This window comes from Pristiophorus japonicus, chromosome 7 (genome assembly GCF_044704955.1).
Source record: "Pristiophorus japonicus isolate sPriJap1 chromosome 7, sPriJap1.hap1, whole genome shotgun sequence".
Lineage (NCBI taxonomy): Eukaryota > Metazoa > Chordata > Chondrichthyes > Pristiophoridae > Pristiophorus > Pristiophorus japonicus.
The window spans coordinates 187,796,607-187,811,218 of record NC_091983.1 but is presented as its reverse complement, the minus strand read 5'-3'; the positions used below and the strand labels follow the sequence as shown (position 1 = coordinate 187,811,218).

The 14,612-nt window shown below is 37.8% G+C and overlaps 1 protein-coding gene across 2 annotated transcripts in view; it reads right to left on the bottom strand.

The window, feature by feature from the left end:
• Positions 1-14,612, bottom strand: part of LOC139266916 (protein lin-28 homolog B-like) — a 295,351-nt gene that overhangs the window by 231,180 nt on the left and 49,559 nt on the right. Inside the window, exons 1-2 of one of the 2 annotated variants that reach the window (XM_070884541.1) lie at positions 12,302-12,311; positions 11,379-11,560 (exon numbers count right to left, since the gene is read on the bottom strand). In XM_070884541.1, coding sequence (XP_070740642.1) covers positions 11,379-11,560; positions 12,302-12,311 — 192 coding nt within the window. Of the gene's footprint in view, positions 1-11,378; positions 11,561-12,301; positions 12,312-14,612 lie in introns of those variants that run through there. The other variant, XM_070884540.1, reaches the window with a different exon arrangement.

Genomic DNA, 14,612 nt, shown 5'->3' with positions numbered 1-14,612 from the left:
TAGATGGAGCTTGATAAGCTCTGAATTCTCACACCTACACCTGCAGCATCACTAATGCAAGCCTGCCAAGGAAAATGAGCTGTCTCCTGTATTCACTGTAATAAAGACTTTTAGTAATACATTGACTTGCTACCAAATCTATTCAGCTGCTTGGTCTTAAATTTTCTCTCTTTCAAGTAAATGATGCAGTTTTTTTTGTGGACACTTTGCTGGTCCATCATTTGATCCATCTCTTTAGTATCTGGCATCAGAGCTGAATGGATTAAATTACAATAGTTTGAAGTTGTTGTGCTTTTATAAGATACTGCTCTCTCAGATGGACATAAAAGATCTCATGGCACTATTTCGAAGAAGAGCAGAGGGGTTCTCCCCGGTGTCCTGGCCAATATTTATCCCTCAACCAACATCACTAAAACAGATTATCTGGTCATTATCACATTGCTGTTTGTGGGACCTTGCTGTGTGCAAATTGGCTGCCACGTTTCCTACATTACAACAGTGATTACACTTCAAAAGTACTTCATTGGCTGTAAAGCACATTAAGATGTCTGGTGGTCGTAACAGGTGCTATATAAATGCAAGTCTTTCTTTCTTACTGCACAGTATACCAGTTGCATTTTTTTTTACTAAAAGGTAATACGTGGTGAAGGCTTAAAAATGAATTTCAAGAAAATCACCAGGATATGCAAATAAATATTGATTAATGTATCATTTTGGGGAAATTATCTGAATGAAATGTGAAGGAACTAAGCCTAGGCAGTGAAACTAGTTAAGGCCATGAATAGCTGGGCCATAAGTCCTCGGAAGGACCCAGGTCTATGCTTTGTTAGAGATGAGGGAGGGAAATAAATGAGCATGTGTTCCTGCTCCCAATTGCAATTCAGTAATTCTTGTTGGAAATGCATTTGTGTGGGCATCAGTCGAGAGGACAAGGTCAGATAATATCCTCCATGGTTGAATATCCCATTGACACTCATTGTCTGGGCTCACACTTGAAGAATTAGCCACTTCAGAAACATACAGGAAGGCACTCCATTTTGGGTGGACATCATACCAAGCCTGATCTTACTCTCGGGTATTCGTGTGAGTATTTTCCAGCAGGAGTCCTTGGATAATGATCAGGAGCAACACTGACTTGATTTTTTTCCCCCTCCCAAACTAAGGGACGCTGGCTCACGAGGACCAGCTAATTCAGTACAGACTAGGGATCTATCCTGGGCCCTCCTTCGGCTCCATAGGTCAGCCACTCACTGCTTTTATCTATTGGGAAACAACCAATAGTATTTTATAAAAACTTTCAATCCTTAAGTTTTATCATAAACCGCAACCACAATCTCAAGCCAAAATATTCTGTATTAAGTTCATATTTTGTGAATTGTTTGAGTTTTGATACTTGTGTTTAGAAGGAATGGGTAGTGCAAGGCACTGGTACGCGAAACTTAATTCCACACTGACCTGGCCTTTGTATTGCAGCACTTGCATTAATGCTTAACTTAAGTAATGTTATTACAAGAGAATAAAGATATTAAATTATTCAAAATACTTAAGTTAACTAACCTTATCAGAGAATGCTCAACAACTGTTAAAATCATTAACAAAATTTATTGCAAACAGAATTATTTTCAAACACCCTCCTCTCCATCCACACCCCGCCCCAACTATGAATGAACATTTTAAACAATTTAATATACAATGAACAATGATTGATCTCTCCTCTCTCTTCTCTGTCTCTGCCTTCCTTTGCTCTCTATCCTCTCTCTCTCTCTCTGCCCCTCCCTGTGCCTTCTGTGCATGTGTGGATGACCCCTGACCTCCCACACATGCGCAGAAGCCCATTGCTAGGAAAGCTTTTGCCTTCCACATCGCTGGCCGTTCGGTGGGCGAACGTCACATCACCGACATTTCGGATCACCCATTTCACATCGCTGGCCTATTGCCGAATGGAAAATCACTCCAAAAAAAATGGCTGATGTTCCAGTGATTAGTAAGGCTGAGACGTCGTACATCGCTGGAACATCGCCCATTTTTTGGGCGATGGCCAGCAAAGTGGAAAGTCTAGCCCAAGGATCCTCTATTATCAGGTCGAGAAAGAAATGAATGTTTGTGTTCCAACTTAGATACAATACACTGACCCATTATCTATTGCTCATTCATGTTTATTGATTCATTTACTGTATAAAATTACACTTTATCAGCAAAGGTGGCCTTATATCGCCAACATTCTCTAAGGAGTTTGGTTTCCTCTTTTTTCCCAAATACTTCTCCCCCTCAATGTCTCTTAATTTTCCATAAATCCATTCATGCCTTAAGTACTGTCTCATTTTAATCAACATCACTATGGTGTGCGCTTCTTAAATAATCCACTCGTGCTTCTTCTAAGTTCTTGTCTTAAGATACTGCCTTACATATTTCTCCTCCTTCCTTGAACCTCACCTGTGTTGAAATCAAGATTTGTATCCTATTCTTTCCCACAAACTCAAAACTGTGGAACTTCCTTTATCTCTCAGTCCTCCGTTCCTCCCTTTACAATCTTCCAGCTTTTAACAACCAAGCTGGACATTACCTAATCACTTCTCAATTCATTTGGTTTCCCTTTACTCTCATCAGCCCTGGTGTGAGGTTCTCCATTATGGGCCATGGCCCTTCACTTCGGTTTCTCAATGAAGAAAATTGTTTTCCCACTTACTCCATTCACTGCTCTGGAAAGATTAATAGCTTTTCGTTACAGTCATGTTATACTACTTGTTACCTGCGGCTGCAAAGAAAACTAATGCACCCTTTGTCTTAACCCATTGTTTCCAATGCCAACTATTACCTGCAAGTACCATGTAAGAACAATATACAATATTTAATCATACATATAAGATTATTTACAAAAATGTTTTTGAAAATTTTCATTAAAATAAAATTGATCCCTTTGCACCCACTATGTTGTGCAATAAAATGAGTGTCAAAGTTCAATCATATGTCCAGTGATGGTGATAATTTTTGTGAACATCTCCTTACTCCCAAGACAAATTTAGATTGAAGTCTCCCTAGTACTGCTAGATATGGACTATTTTCATCAACACCCTGTAGAAAATGTACTCCTATCATATCTTCAACTGCTTTTTAATTAAAAAATCTTGCCAATTTCCACTGCATTTCCTTTTCGAAGGCATGGGTCACCTGCCAATACTTTACCCAGTCACCATTATTCATGTGTGAGCATTGGCAATGAGCATAAGCAGAATACTTGAAGTCACAGCCAAGACCAATCGTGCCCTCACCTATCCTCCATACATAGAAATTACAACACAGAAACAGGGCATGCAGCCCAACCAGTTCATGTCGATCGGCCACATGAGCAGCACTCCTAATCCCATATGCCTGCTCTGAGGCACATCATCAGGAAAGGGAACCGTAGCTGATTTTCCTCTCACTCATCCAGAAAGCAGTCAGCACACAGCCCCGTCTGAGATCAGCTACCTCAGGGATCAAACCTGTGATCTTCCTAGTCTGTATGGTTCAGCTACTCACTGGATAAACTCACCGAGTCTAACATCTCCACATTTTGCATTTTATATTCTTGCTGTTCATCCTGCATTTCTCATTAAAACTCCAGTAACATCAGGCTTCGAGATGGAGCCAGATTTAGGGGCAGCAAGAAGCTGAAACTGCCACTGATGCCGAATGTTTCTATCAGACTATCCTCAGAACCCTGCTGTTATAGTATTGCATACAAAGGCAAATACAACTATAATCATAGTGAAAATACACCCTTTCCTCACTATAAAATGCTTTCTAGGAGATGACCATTTTGTACCTAATATAATGACGTGCATGTTGTAGTGAATGCCCCATAGCTTAATACATAATGCAGCAGAGAAAGTCAGCAACCAAGTTCCGGTACCTTAAAAATACTAATCGGACAGGGAGCCTTATAAAAAGGATGGGGTGTATTACTACAAATTATTTTTAAAATTATGATGAGCCTTGTAGAAAAGGGTTTGTTATTGGTCGATTAATCTATAATCAAGAATATTTTGGATTGTTCATTGTTGGCTACAACTTTTACATCAGGATATAATTTTTTAATGTTGACTATCAGTTGCATTTTGAGGGAAAGTTTAACTGAACAACAGAATGCTTGGGTCGTCTAAAATGATAGTAATAATGCTTTATTCTTAAATATTTTTCTTTAATTGAGACATATTAACAATTAAAATTAATTTTAAAAGGCAGGCAATTTCTATACACTACAGTTGTGAGATACTGCCAGGCAGACACTTATAAGATGTTAAAAGGTTTACTAAACATTTTCAGGATCTCTTGACATGAAAATGTTTCACATTGTCTGGATTTAAATGGAGCCTTTTTCTCTTTCAGATTGTGACTACCTTGTTAAGAAAGAGATTTAAAACAATGAATAAGTTCAAGGCAAAGGATCACAATCAAAGAGACGGTTGAAGAAGTGCTAAATTGTTACGGAGCCTGTGTTACCAGAACACAATTAACATATGCAAATACTCAATGAAACCAGACCTTTGACAAAGTGAAGAGCAAATATTTAAATCATTTTACGACAGGAACAGCTCCAAATGTCTTATCAGCATGTGAGCTTTATCCATTTTATCTCATCAAAGGGGGCTGACAGTTTAGTTGGATGCTCCGTGGGAAGCCAAATGCCCAGATCTTCAAAGAATGATAGTGTCAACCAGATCTGATCCAGGATCAGTTAAACATACTTTCTAAAACAATTGGCATTCCCCAAATGCTTGCAATTTTAAGTAGAACCGAGTTAATCTTTCAAGAGCTTGATGTATATTTTATGTACCACACTCCATATAAAAAGGATTTAGAGTAACAGTGCATCTTTCCTGATACTTTTCACAGTTAAAGAATGCCTTATATTTAAGTTTGTATCTGCTTTCAAAGCTTCACAACATCTTTCACAACCTGGGTTTACATGCAACAGACTGAAGCTTCATTTGTTTTTTCGGAATAGAAAACCCCAAGTAGAACAAAGCTTTAAATGAAGAGGATTAATTGACACACAGCAGTTGGTTTCGAAATACTCGGGGGGGGGGGGGGGGAAGTTCCAAAAAGGAGACACATATACGTAATTGTCTTCAACCAAAATGGTGAAAAAAGAACAATTTTAAGCAATGCAACAATGAGTAATGTGAACTTGATACACATGGGGGAGAAATGCAGGGACTAAACTTTCTGTCTGTACGAACATATCCTATTGCATTTTTAGACAGTGACTCAAAACCCTACTTTTAAAGCCATCAAATTGTCCACACACTTTATTAGAAATAAGTGCTGCAAATGGACAGATCACATTATTACTATTACTCATGGTCTCAAACATTTCATTCCCAGTATTTAATTTTTTGTTTCAGTTAGCACTCTGCGCCCCCCCCCTCCTCCCGCCCCTCCCCATGTGCAGTTTCCCCACCATTTTTAAAAGCACGATTTATAGGCTTAAAGCAATACATTTAGGACCAGATCAATGTGCTTTTTTGCACTAATAGTAATTTTTCCAGGACTTAAACTCTTGAGACTATTACAATGAAAGGGACCAAAAAAATCCACAGTATGCTAAATTAAAAGTAGCTTGATGTACCTTTCCTCCAACAGCAATGTTTAAAATTTCCACAAAATACTACATCCAGTTAAAGAAAATGAACTGTGTCAATTTTTTGAGATAGCTGAACAGATTTCTAAAATGAAATATTCTTCGAAGCTCAGTAATTCACACATATTTAAACTGTTTACTGTGCTGATCAAATAACAGTTAACAAAATGTCATTGCAAAATATGACATTTTATGAGCTGGCTATGCCAGATCTACAAATTAAATTGTGATTTACAATTTCCTGTCGTTTATCTTACAAAAGCCAGTAGCATTAAGGCAACACAGAAGGGCCAATGTTCTCAACAAAAATCAATAGATTGAATATACTGATTATCTCTGCTGACCACAACAGTATTTTTACAATACATTCAACAATCTTGACGATATGTTTAACCCCACTTGAAATCAACATGTCAAGATCACATTCTCACTGTGGCCCTTTTGTGGGTTTTCCCCCCATATCCAAACCAATAATAACTAACACACATTCAACATCACTATCATTAACTCTATCATTAACTCTGTTTCTAAGTAAATTGCATAGAAAATAAATTAGAAATGTATCTACTTCCTATGTTTACACATTGAAATGTAAAGTCAATCCTATAATCAATAAACCTCTCTTAAAAAAAATATTTTAGAAGTAAATAATGATCAAACACAATGTATTTTCCCCTTTTGGAAAAAAGCACTTTTAGTATATTTTAGAATCCAGATAGTCACAATTTAAACAATTTAATCAAAAATTCCATTCAAAGTCAGGAGCTGCAGCAAAGTGAAAATTAATGATTGCATAGTAACCTTTGTTACATTGTGATAGTTGTACTTTTGCAGATCTGTACATTTTTTGGTTTTGCCAATGTAAGACTTTAAACTGAACTTAAGCAGGTCGTAATCCCTGCTTATCTGCATTATTGAAGTGAGAACCACAAATCTCAACATTAATGCAACAAATTCAAATAGTTTTACATTTTCATGACTTGTGGAGAAATACTAGTGGAAAGATCTTTCCACTGGCATATCACATTGCAATCACCTTCAACAGATTGAGAGAGTGATTACAAAACTTAAGCCCATTAAAAAGTATTTTTCCAGTTTAACTACTGCACACATGATGAATATGTTGTGGTTTTAGCCAGATCATATTTTAAACATCTCCAATCATGAGGAAACTCTAAGTAATACTTCACTCCAAAGTTATCTGGTCAGCCTTTCTTTTGGAGATAATTATCTTATTTCGTGCCTTGACAGCATAGATCCCCTTTCTGTACAATAAATAAAAATGATAATCAGATGTAAATATAAACACCCAAATACAAGAGGCAGCCAACTGATTTTATAAATATACTAAAAACTGATGCCTAATAAAATGTAGTCATTAATTTACGGTATTAAGATCCTTTATGCATTATATGTTTTGATTATGCATTCCCAGTTACTTAAGGTGGTTTTTTAAGGCTGCTAAATTATCAGCATTTACTAGCTACTTCCAATATTACTCTGTAATATAGTGTGGAATTGTTTGAAAATATTAATTTCTACTTTTAAAACCTTTTTCTTGGCCTAGTTGATCTCAGCTAGGATAGTGCTACAAATGGCCTAAGCGATCTCTTGGTTGAAAGATGGGGAGTGTGGGGGGGAGTGTGGGGGGTGTGAAAATTGTCAAACCATCCCATTCCTGAGCACTATCCAGTAACCCCTGCTGGGTTTTGCTTTTGTACAATCATGGGAGGACAGGAGTGGGGTTGGCTATAATGTCTTTCATAGTTGTGTAGCCGGTTAGCACACACTGTCTAAACATAAATAATAGTCATTTTGGATATTAGAGATATTAGAGAGTGCCTTGCACCAGTGGATCCATACCACAGCAAGAGGTCAATGCCTTCAGGAGCTGAGGGGAAGGGGGGGGGGCAGGGAAAAAATTGAAAAGTAAATTAGCAAACGAAAACTAAATAAATGGAAGCTTTCACTGTTATATTTTAAACTAACCTTTCAGTTTTTATCCTTAATATTAACACCTTTAGAAATAATGGATGTATGAAATGTTGCTTTGTAGCCAATCTTTGGATCATGCTACTTGCCTTTGTTTTTCAATTATTTTAAGAAACATCTTAGTATTTAGTGTTATTTTCATACACTATGAGGGCATTATATTAGCATCTTTCAAGGAGGATTATTTACGATTAAGTGTGGGATTGAAGTGCTGAAAAAAAACACTTTCAAATATTTCAAAGTTAAAAGACATTTTGACAAGTTGTAACTAAACCACACATTGCTGTATTTGAGTGTTTCTTGAAGCTTAATTCTGTAGGCTTCCTTTACAGTTATAAGTGAGTAGACTTATTCAATGCACAACTAAACTGCAATCATTCTGCATGTCATACCATTAATGCAGCTAACAATTTTACAAGCTTTTTTTAAACAAAAGGCTAAGAATCAATACATCATTTAAAAGACAGCTACCACTAAAATAAAAAAACTTTAGAAAACAGCTGGCCCAAAGCTCTCTCTAGACCATAAAGAAAAGAAAGACTTGCATTTTATATAGCGCCTTTCATAACCACTGGACATCCCAAAGCGCTTTACAGCCAATGAAGTACATTTTGAAGTGCAATCGCTGTCACAATGTAGGAAATATGTCATAGACATAAAGTAAGTTTGAACAGCAAACCATGAGCAAGAGCAGGGCAAGTGTATAAAACTAATACTTCATAATCAAAATGTATTTCATCCATACAACTTAACTGAGAATGAATATAAGCAAAGTGAGTTTACATGAATTACTTAAAACTAATTTGTGTTAATGATTGAGACTACAACGATTAGGCACGTGTCAAAGAAATGTAAATGATATTCAACAGCAGGTGCACTGTTACACCATAATAAATGTGGCTGAGAGGTTTTCCTGGCTGCTTACATCTTATAATATTTTTTTCTAATTATTCCCCCAACTCATAAAACAATTTGAATATTAAAATATAGTTTTGTCTATTAGGTAACTATTAATTTAACACTCAATTCCTCACTCACCTTATCTGTTTATATTACAACTGACTTGAGAAATTCACATAAATAATGCATGATTTTTTTTACTCCATCAATTTTAAGATATTGAACATGAAGTCTTAACTACAGGTGGTTTGTTGGTCATAAATTCAGTTAAGTCTTGTGCGAGATGGTTGCACAAAAGGGTGTTGAAAACTAGGAACTAGTTAATTCTCATGAAGAAATATTGAAGTATTCACCTTTTCTAAAATAAGATTCTATTTTTCTTTAATTATTATTTGTGTGATTTTACCTCTGACACTATTAATATGCATTTAAACAGTACACAATTCGAAAATGCAACTATGCTTTAAAAAACTGCTCTTTTCATCACTATGATGTTGAATAAATGTCAAAGAACATACAATGACAGCTCAACATAAGCCTTACAGTAATGACAATTGACAATAATGACAGTTTTTCCAAACTGTCAACAAGATGCACGTTTTTTTACCAGTACAGAATTGTTTGAAGAAGTGGATGTTCTTAATGCATTTGCAGAAATGTGTATATCATTATGTTACCTAACAATGTTACCAATCTTATAGCACAAGCCGATGAAAATATATTTAAATACAGAATTCGCAGAACACTCTCGATAAATGTAATTTATTTAATTTGCTAAAAACGGATGCAACAAATTCCAACTAAAGCCCATTGAAACACATGGCCAGGGACACAAAAAGCTTAACATAACATACGGGATAATAACGGAGTGGATACTCGAGTTACTTCTATATTTATCATAATGATTCAAATCATTGCCAATAAACAAATACATTCGTGCAAAAGCGATTTGCTGTCTTACAAACCACGAGCGCTTCATTCAAACGTGGGTCGAACCACTCCAGTGAACACAAAACACACGCTGTGCTCGAACCACAACCAGGCAAAAGTTTTGTTTTCTCTCGAAAAATGCTAATTTTACGCGTTGTGAATAGATTAGAGAAGAAACGTTAACGGAAGTAAGGCTTGAATCGAGATTGTAGCTCGAGTCTGTCGGAGGCAATATTTCCGAAAGCTCCATGCCACGGTAACACGAGGGTGCTACCAACTCGCCCGAAAACGCTTTTCTCTCCTGTCTTGGCGCTGTATTCGTCTATAAAGCAATCTTACGAGGTCGTAAACCCCTACTTAACGACCCAAGGAAGGTTTAGAGAGAGATAGAAATGAGGGAGGGAAAAAATATCAGAACTTGCAAATACAGACAGAAGTATAGAAAACAAGCATGGGAATGGACCGCTGGAAGACAAGGCACAACACAAGGGCATGTTTCCCGACTGTAGCCATAAACCAGTTATAGAGTTTGATTCCCCTCGCCTCCCCCAATAATGATATTTCACATATTCTGATCTGTTTTCCACCAATTATGGGAGGCAAATGACTGCAAAGTTTATATAATTCTACATATTTAATTATGCGTGTATGTATTTCTATGTATATAATTATGTGTATATCATTCTGCGTATATTATTCTGTGTGTATATAATTCCGTGTATATATCAATCATTTTGTGTATATTCTGTGTATACCACTGTGTACATCATTTTATGTATATATGATTCTGTGTATGTAATTTTGTATGTATATATATCAAGAATTCTGTGTATATCATTCTGTGTATACCACTGTGTATATCATTCTGTGTATGTGATTCTGTGTATATATATATATAGCAATCATTCTGTGTATATTATTCTGTATATCATTCTGTGTATATGATTTTGTGTATATATCAATTGTTCTGTGTATACCACTGTGTATATGATTCTGTGTATGTAATTCTGTGTATATATCTATCATTCTGTGTATATGATCCTGTGTATGTAATTTTGTGTATATATCAATAATTCTGTGTATATGATTCTGTGTATGTAATTCTGTGTATATATCAATCATTCTGTGTATCTGATTCTGTGTGTGTAATTCTATGCATCCTAAGAAACCAATCATGTGGGCAGACTCGCACTGTGCACATGAAGGTGTTGCAATTATCAACAATCCAAGTTTCCTTTAATAAACTAATTACTTCTCCAGAAATCTTCCGAGACGAATCGTCATACAATAAAGCGAGAGAAAAGGGTACATTTCTCTTCCACTCCCAAGTTTTACAAGAAAACGCCGTTGAATAATCACGGTGGAGTTTTAGAGCTTTAGACTTTCGAAGGGGGCTGCATATTACAATATACGCCCCTCAATATTACAAAACATGCAACAGCCCGAGTCTGGCATTTCCGGGTTTCACCTCTGACCTTGACAAGCAGATCGTTATTTTGATATTTTGCACCGGCAGAGAACGCCAATTGGCATGTGTGTGTGTTCTCCTTTAAACTTGGTTCATGCCTCAGACTTTCCCCGTCGCTTTTTACAGGCAGTGTATGCATTCGCTTGCACCGTGTAAAGCATTTTATGTAAAAGTGTTCAGCCACGCAATCATGAAAGGTTTAACTACTACCCCTCGCTATCTTGTTCCCAGAGTTACACCACTCAAGATTGGCGAGAGGAGGAAAGAAAGCACAGCACATTTGAGAAGTGTTTCGGGTGGGAGCCGGCTCCAGCTCCTACGGTACAATCCAGGACATTTACGCAAACTGCGTGTTTTTAAAAAAAAACAATTGAGCTTTAACTGTTTCTCTGCAAACAACCCCTCCCCCCGCCACAAGTAAAACATTGTTTTATGAATGAAACTGGCGGAATTATGCAAACTTACTTGGTGTACGAAAACATCGACCGGCGTCTCCAAGGGGGTGCCTTCCCGAGAGGTCATGGAGATAAACCCGAATCCCATTCTAACGTTGAACCATTTACAGTGGCCTGCTCCCTGCTGGACTTGAAACTCTTCTTTCTCTGTCAATTTTCCTTTTTCGTCTCCACCACCTTTACCCGCCCCTCCTAGACAATTGCAAACGCACACACACACACACAGAGAAAAAAACAAGGTTTACATTTATCTGACGGAAAAAGGGAGGAAAATAATTAACAAAGTAACATTTAAAAATAAGCTTCTGAAAGAAAGCACTTCACATCGACATGGACATTGGCTGGAGCCTCTGTGGCAAAGCCATTGTGATATCGATTTTGATCCATGTGCAATGCTGGCAGATCGCTCCTTTACTCCATGTTTGAGGCAGCAAATTACGATTAGCAAACTGTACGTAACTGGAATACGGCTGGTTTAAAACGGATCCCATCTCCCGCAGAAACCAGTGTCACACAAGCCCGGCTTTTTTTCCTGCTCTCTTTTCGCAAATTGTGATCAACATTCAACAGCGTCGACCGCGAGAGCTTGTTTTTTTATTGCTCCACTGTAACAAGCTTCGTATTGTACTGAAGAGAACTGCTGTAGCATCCAGCGTGCGTTAACTGTACTCCGGTCAAACTTAAGGGGCAGGTGTACAGTGTTGCCTTCCACACACAAACTGAGAGAGAAAACTGTGCTTGGTCGGACACAAGCAGTCCACACAATAGCCCTCAGAAAGCCTTTGAAGTTGTGAATAAATGGGGGGCGGGTACATACATTTTGGGAGAGCTACAACAATGGGTTTGGAAAAGCCCCCTCTGCGATCTCTCAAAAGTATGCAAAAAAAGGATTTTTTTTTAAACAAGAGAGAAAGAGAGAGAAAAAAAAGTAACCTTCGGCCATGTTGTCACACAGGCCCCTGTGTCCAAACCCGCCCGATGAGAACTTTTTCCTTGGAATGGGTAATCTTCTGCATCAATCTAGCGTCATAGGATTCAAGGATCAAAAATTTAGCAATCGCCAATGCTCGCATGGTCTAACGTGCTTTCCCTCGTTAGTTCCCCCCCCCCCCCACCCCCCTTCATTCCTGGCCCTGGCACACACGTGACTCGTCAATTACATGCTTTCTTGCCGCTAATTACACATCGCAGTCTTTAGAGAGGCAGAACAGAGCCAATCGGCCTCTCCTCTAACCTGTCACCGCAATAATCGATGATTTCCCCCAAAAAACCTCCAGATTTTTTACCCAGCTAATTTGTCCGACATTTTTGATGAACCGGTCAGCTCGATATACTTAAAGCTACAGGGTCTCTTCTCCCGTTGTTTTGCTATGCAACCTGAATACACACACACACACACACATATATATATATCAACTAACCGCAGATGAACTATTATGATAAACACGATTAGATAGAAACTAACAATGCTGCGTGTAAATCTACTCAGAAATATCGACAGTTAAAACTCGCTACCAACAAACCTATATATTTGCTAAAACCGATGTAAATATTGTTAATGCAGTGAAGAGTTTCGTGAATATAATATTCTGATGTAAAAAAGCAGGTTAAATATAGGAAGGACAGATTTTTTTAAATTGTGCACAAGGGCATCGGACCGTCGCCTAGGTATTTTTATTTAGTAACATTCAGAGAAGATCTTCGCACAAAAAAAAAATCAAACATTTTACAAAGATATTTGATACTTTCCTTCTGAGTAATAAACACGATCGGGGAGCGGCTGTTACGTGCCTCCCCTAAAACAAGGTGATACTATTTGAACATAAGATGTCATTTTTAAATGATCTCCGTTTAAACTATAAAACGGTTCATCAATCACGCAAGCCATACATGATGCCTTTATTTTAGAATGAGCATGCCAGTGACGGGAGCAACAGATAAAGCGGCGCCTTTTTCAAGCACTTGGGCATTGTTGGCTTTTAAGGCCACATGTATGTACCTGGGGACGGCCAAAGTTTTGAAAGCATATAGATCAACACTAAAGATGATTAGTCTTCTCCCACATGCGACTTTCCCTCACTTTTTGTTAAAAGGAAATCCCCCTCCAAAAGGGTTCAAAGGTCAAGCATTTTCTTCTTTGCTCCTGTTGTTTTGAAATACCTTTACATTTGGAGGAGAAATGTGGCAGACTCTCTGAAAAGGGGGAAAGACGCGATGGAAAAACTTGGTGTTTTAGGGAGGAGGGGACAGTGGCCGATTTTACATTGCTTGCCATGCATTGTCGATTACCATGCGTTTTGCTCAAAAAAACTGGCCTGACGTGTCGGCGCCAACTAGTCTGACCAATTGTAAGGGACAGTTTGCACTTAAAGTGCTTGTTTGCTGTTCCAACATCGGCGTCTTAAAAGTCGCAAACATTTGCTTTCACACAATATACACTTTTGTCCCCAAAGTGTGCTGGTCAAGCATCGCAGGCGGTGTGGGACAGTGTTTTAACGGGTTGGAGGAGGGAAGAGAGAGAGAGAGAGAGAACAACCTACTAACTAAAGTAGAAGCTCTCAGTCCTGAAATTCCTTTGAAGTCTTCAACCGTAAATTTCCTATAGGTTATTTCAACAGAGCGTGAGTTGAGGTCCAATCCCTAAACCGACCTAAAATGGTTGCGTTTGTTGGTTCTGTGATCGCGATCGCTCTCGTCTCTTTTTTATCTCTCTCCAGTATTTCCAGGGCCAGTCCATCGATTGAATTAAAAACCATCAAATCTTTTTTTTTAAGCCTGCTACGGTACCCAACACGTTTTATAAGTAATCTTTCATTTTACTGAGATTACTTTCGGACGAAACCACATGAGACCAGGCAAAGCCCACATGCTCATTGTTTCAAAAAAATATATATGCCTGCCTTCTCTAAAAGATGCAAGTGCATTCATTTCAAATAAAGACATGAAAAACAATCGAAAGGCTTCAGTTTATTTGCGAACGTCCAATTAGTTGGTATTTTGTTCCTGTACTAACTATGTGAACTGTCTTGAATTGTGACGCGCGCCTCAGACAAGTTAAGGATACTTCTAAATTCTTGAAATTCTTAAAGTTCCCGTTAACAGAACAAACGGATAGTCTCTTGAAGGAGAGAAAAGCTGAAAGCTTTCAGTTTTAGTAGGTGTTCAATGCTTCCCAAACTCATAAATGAAGCCCCCCCCCTCCCCCCGCAATACCCCAAATACAAATCGATAAAGTCATCTATCT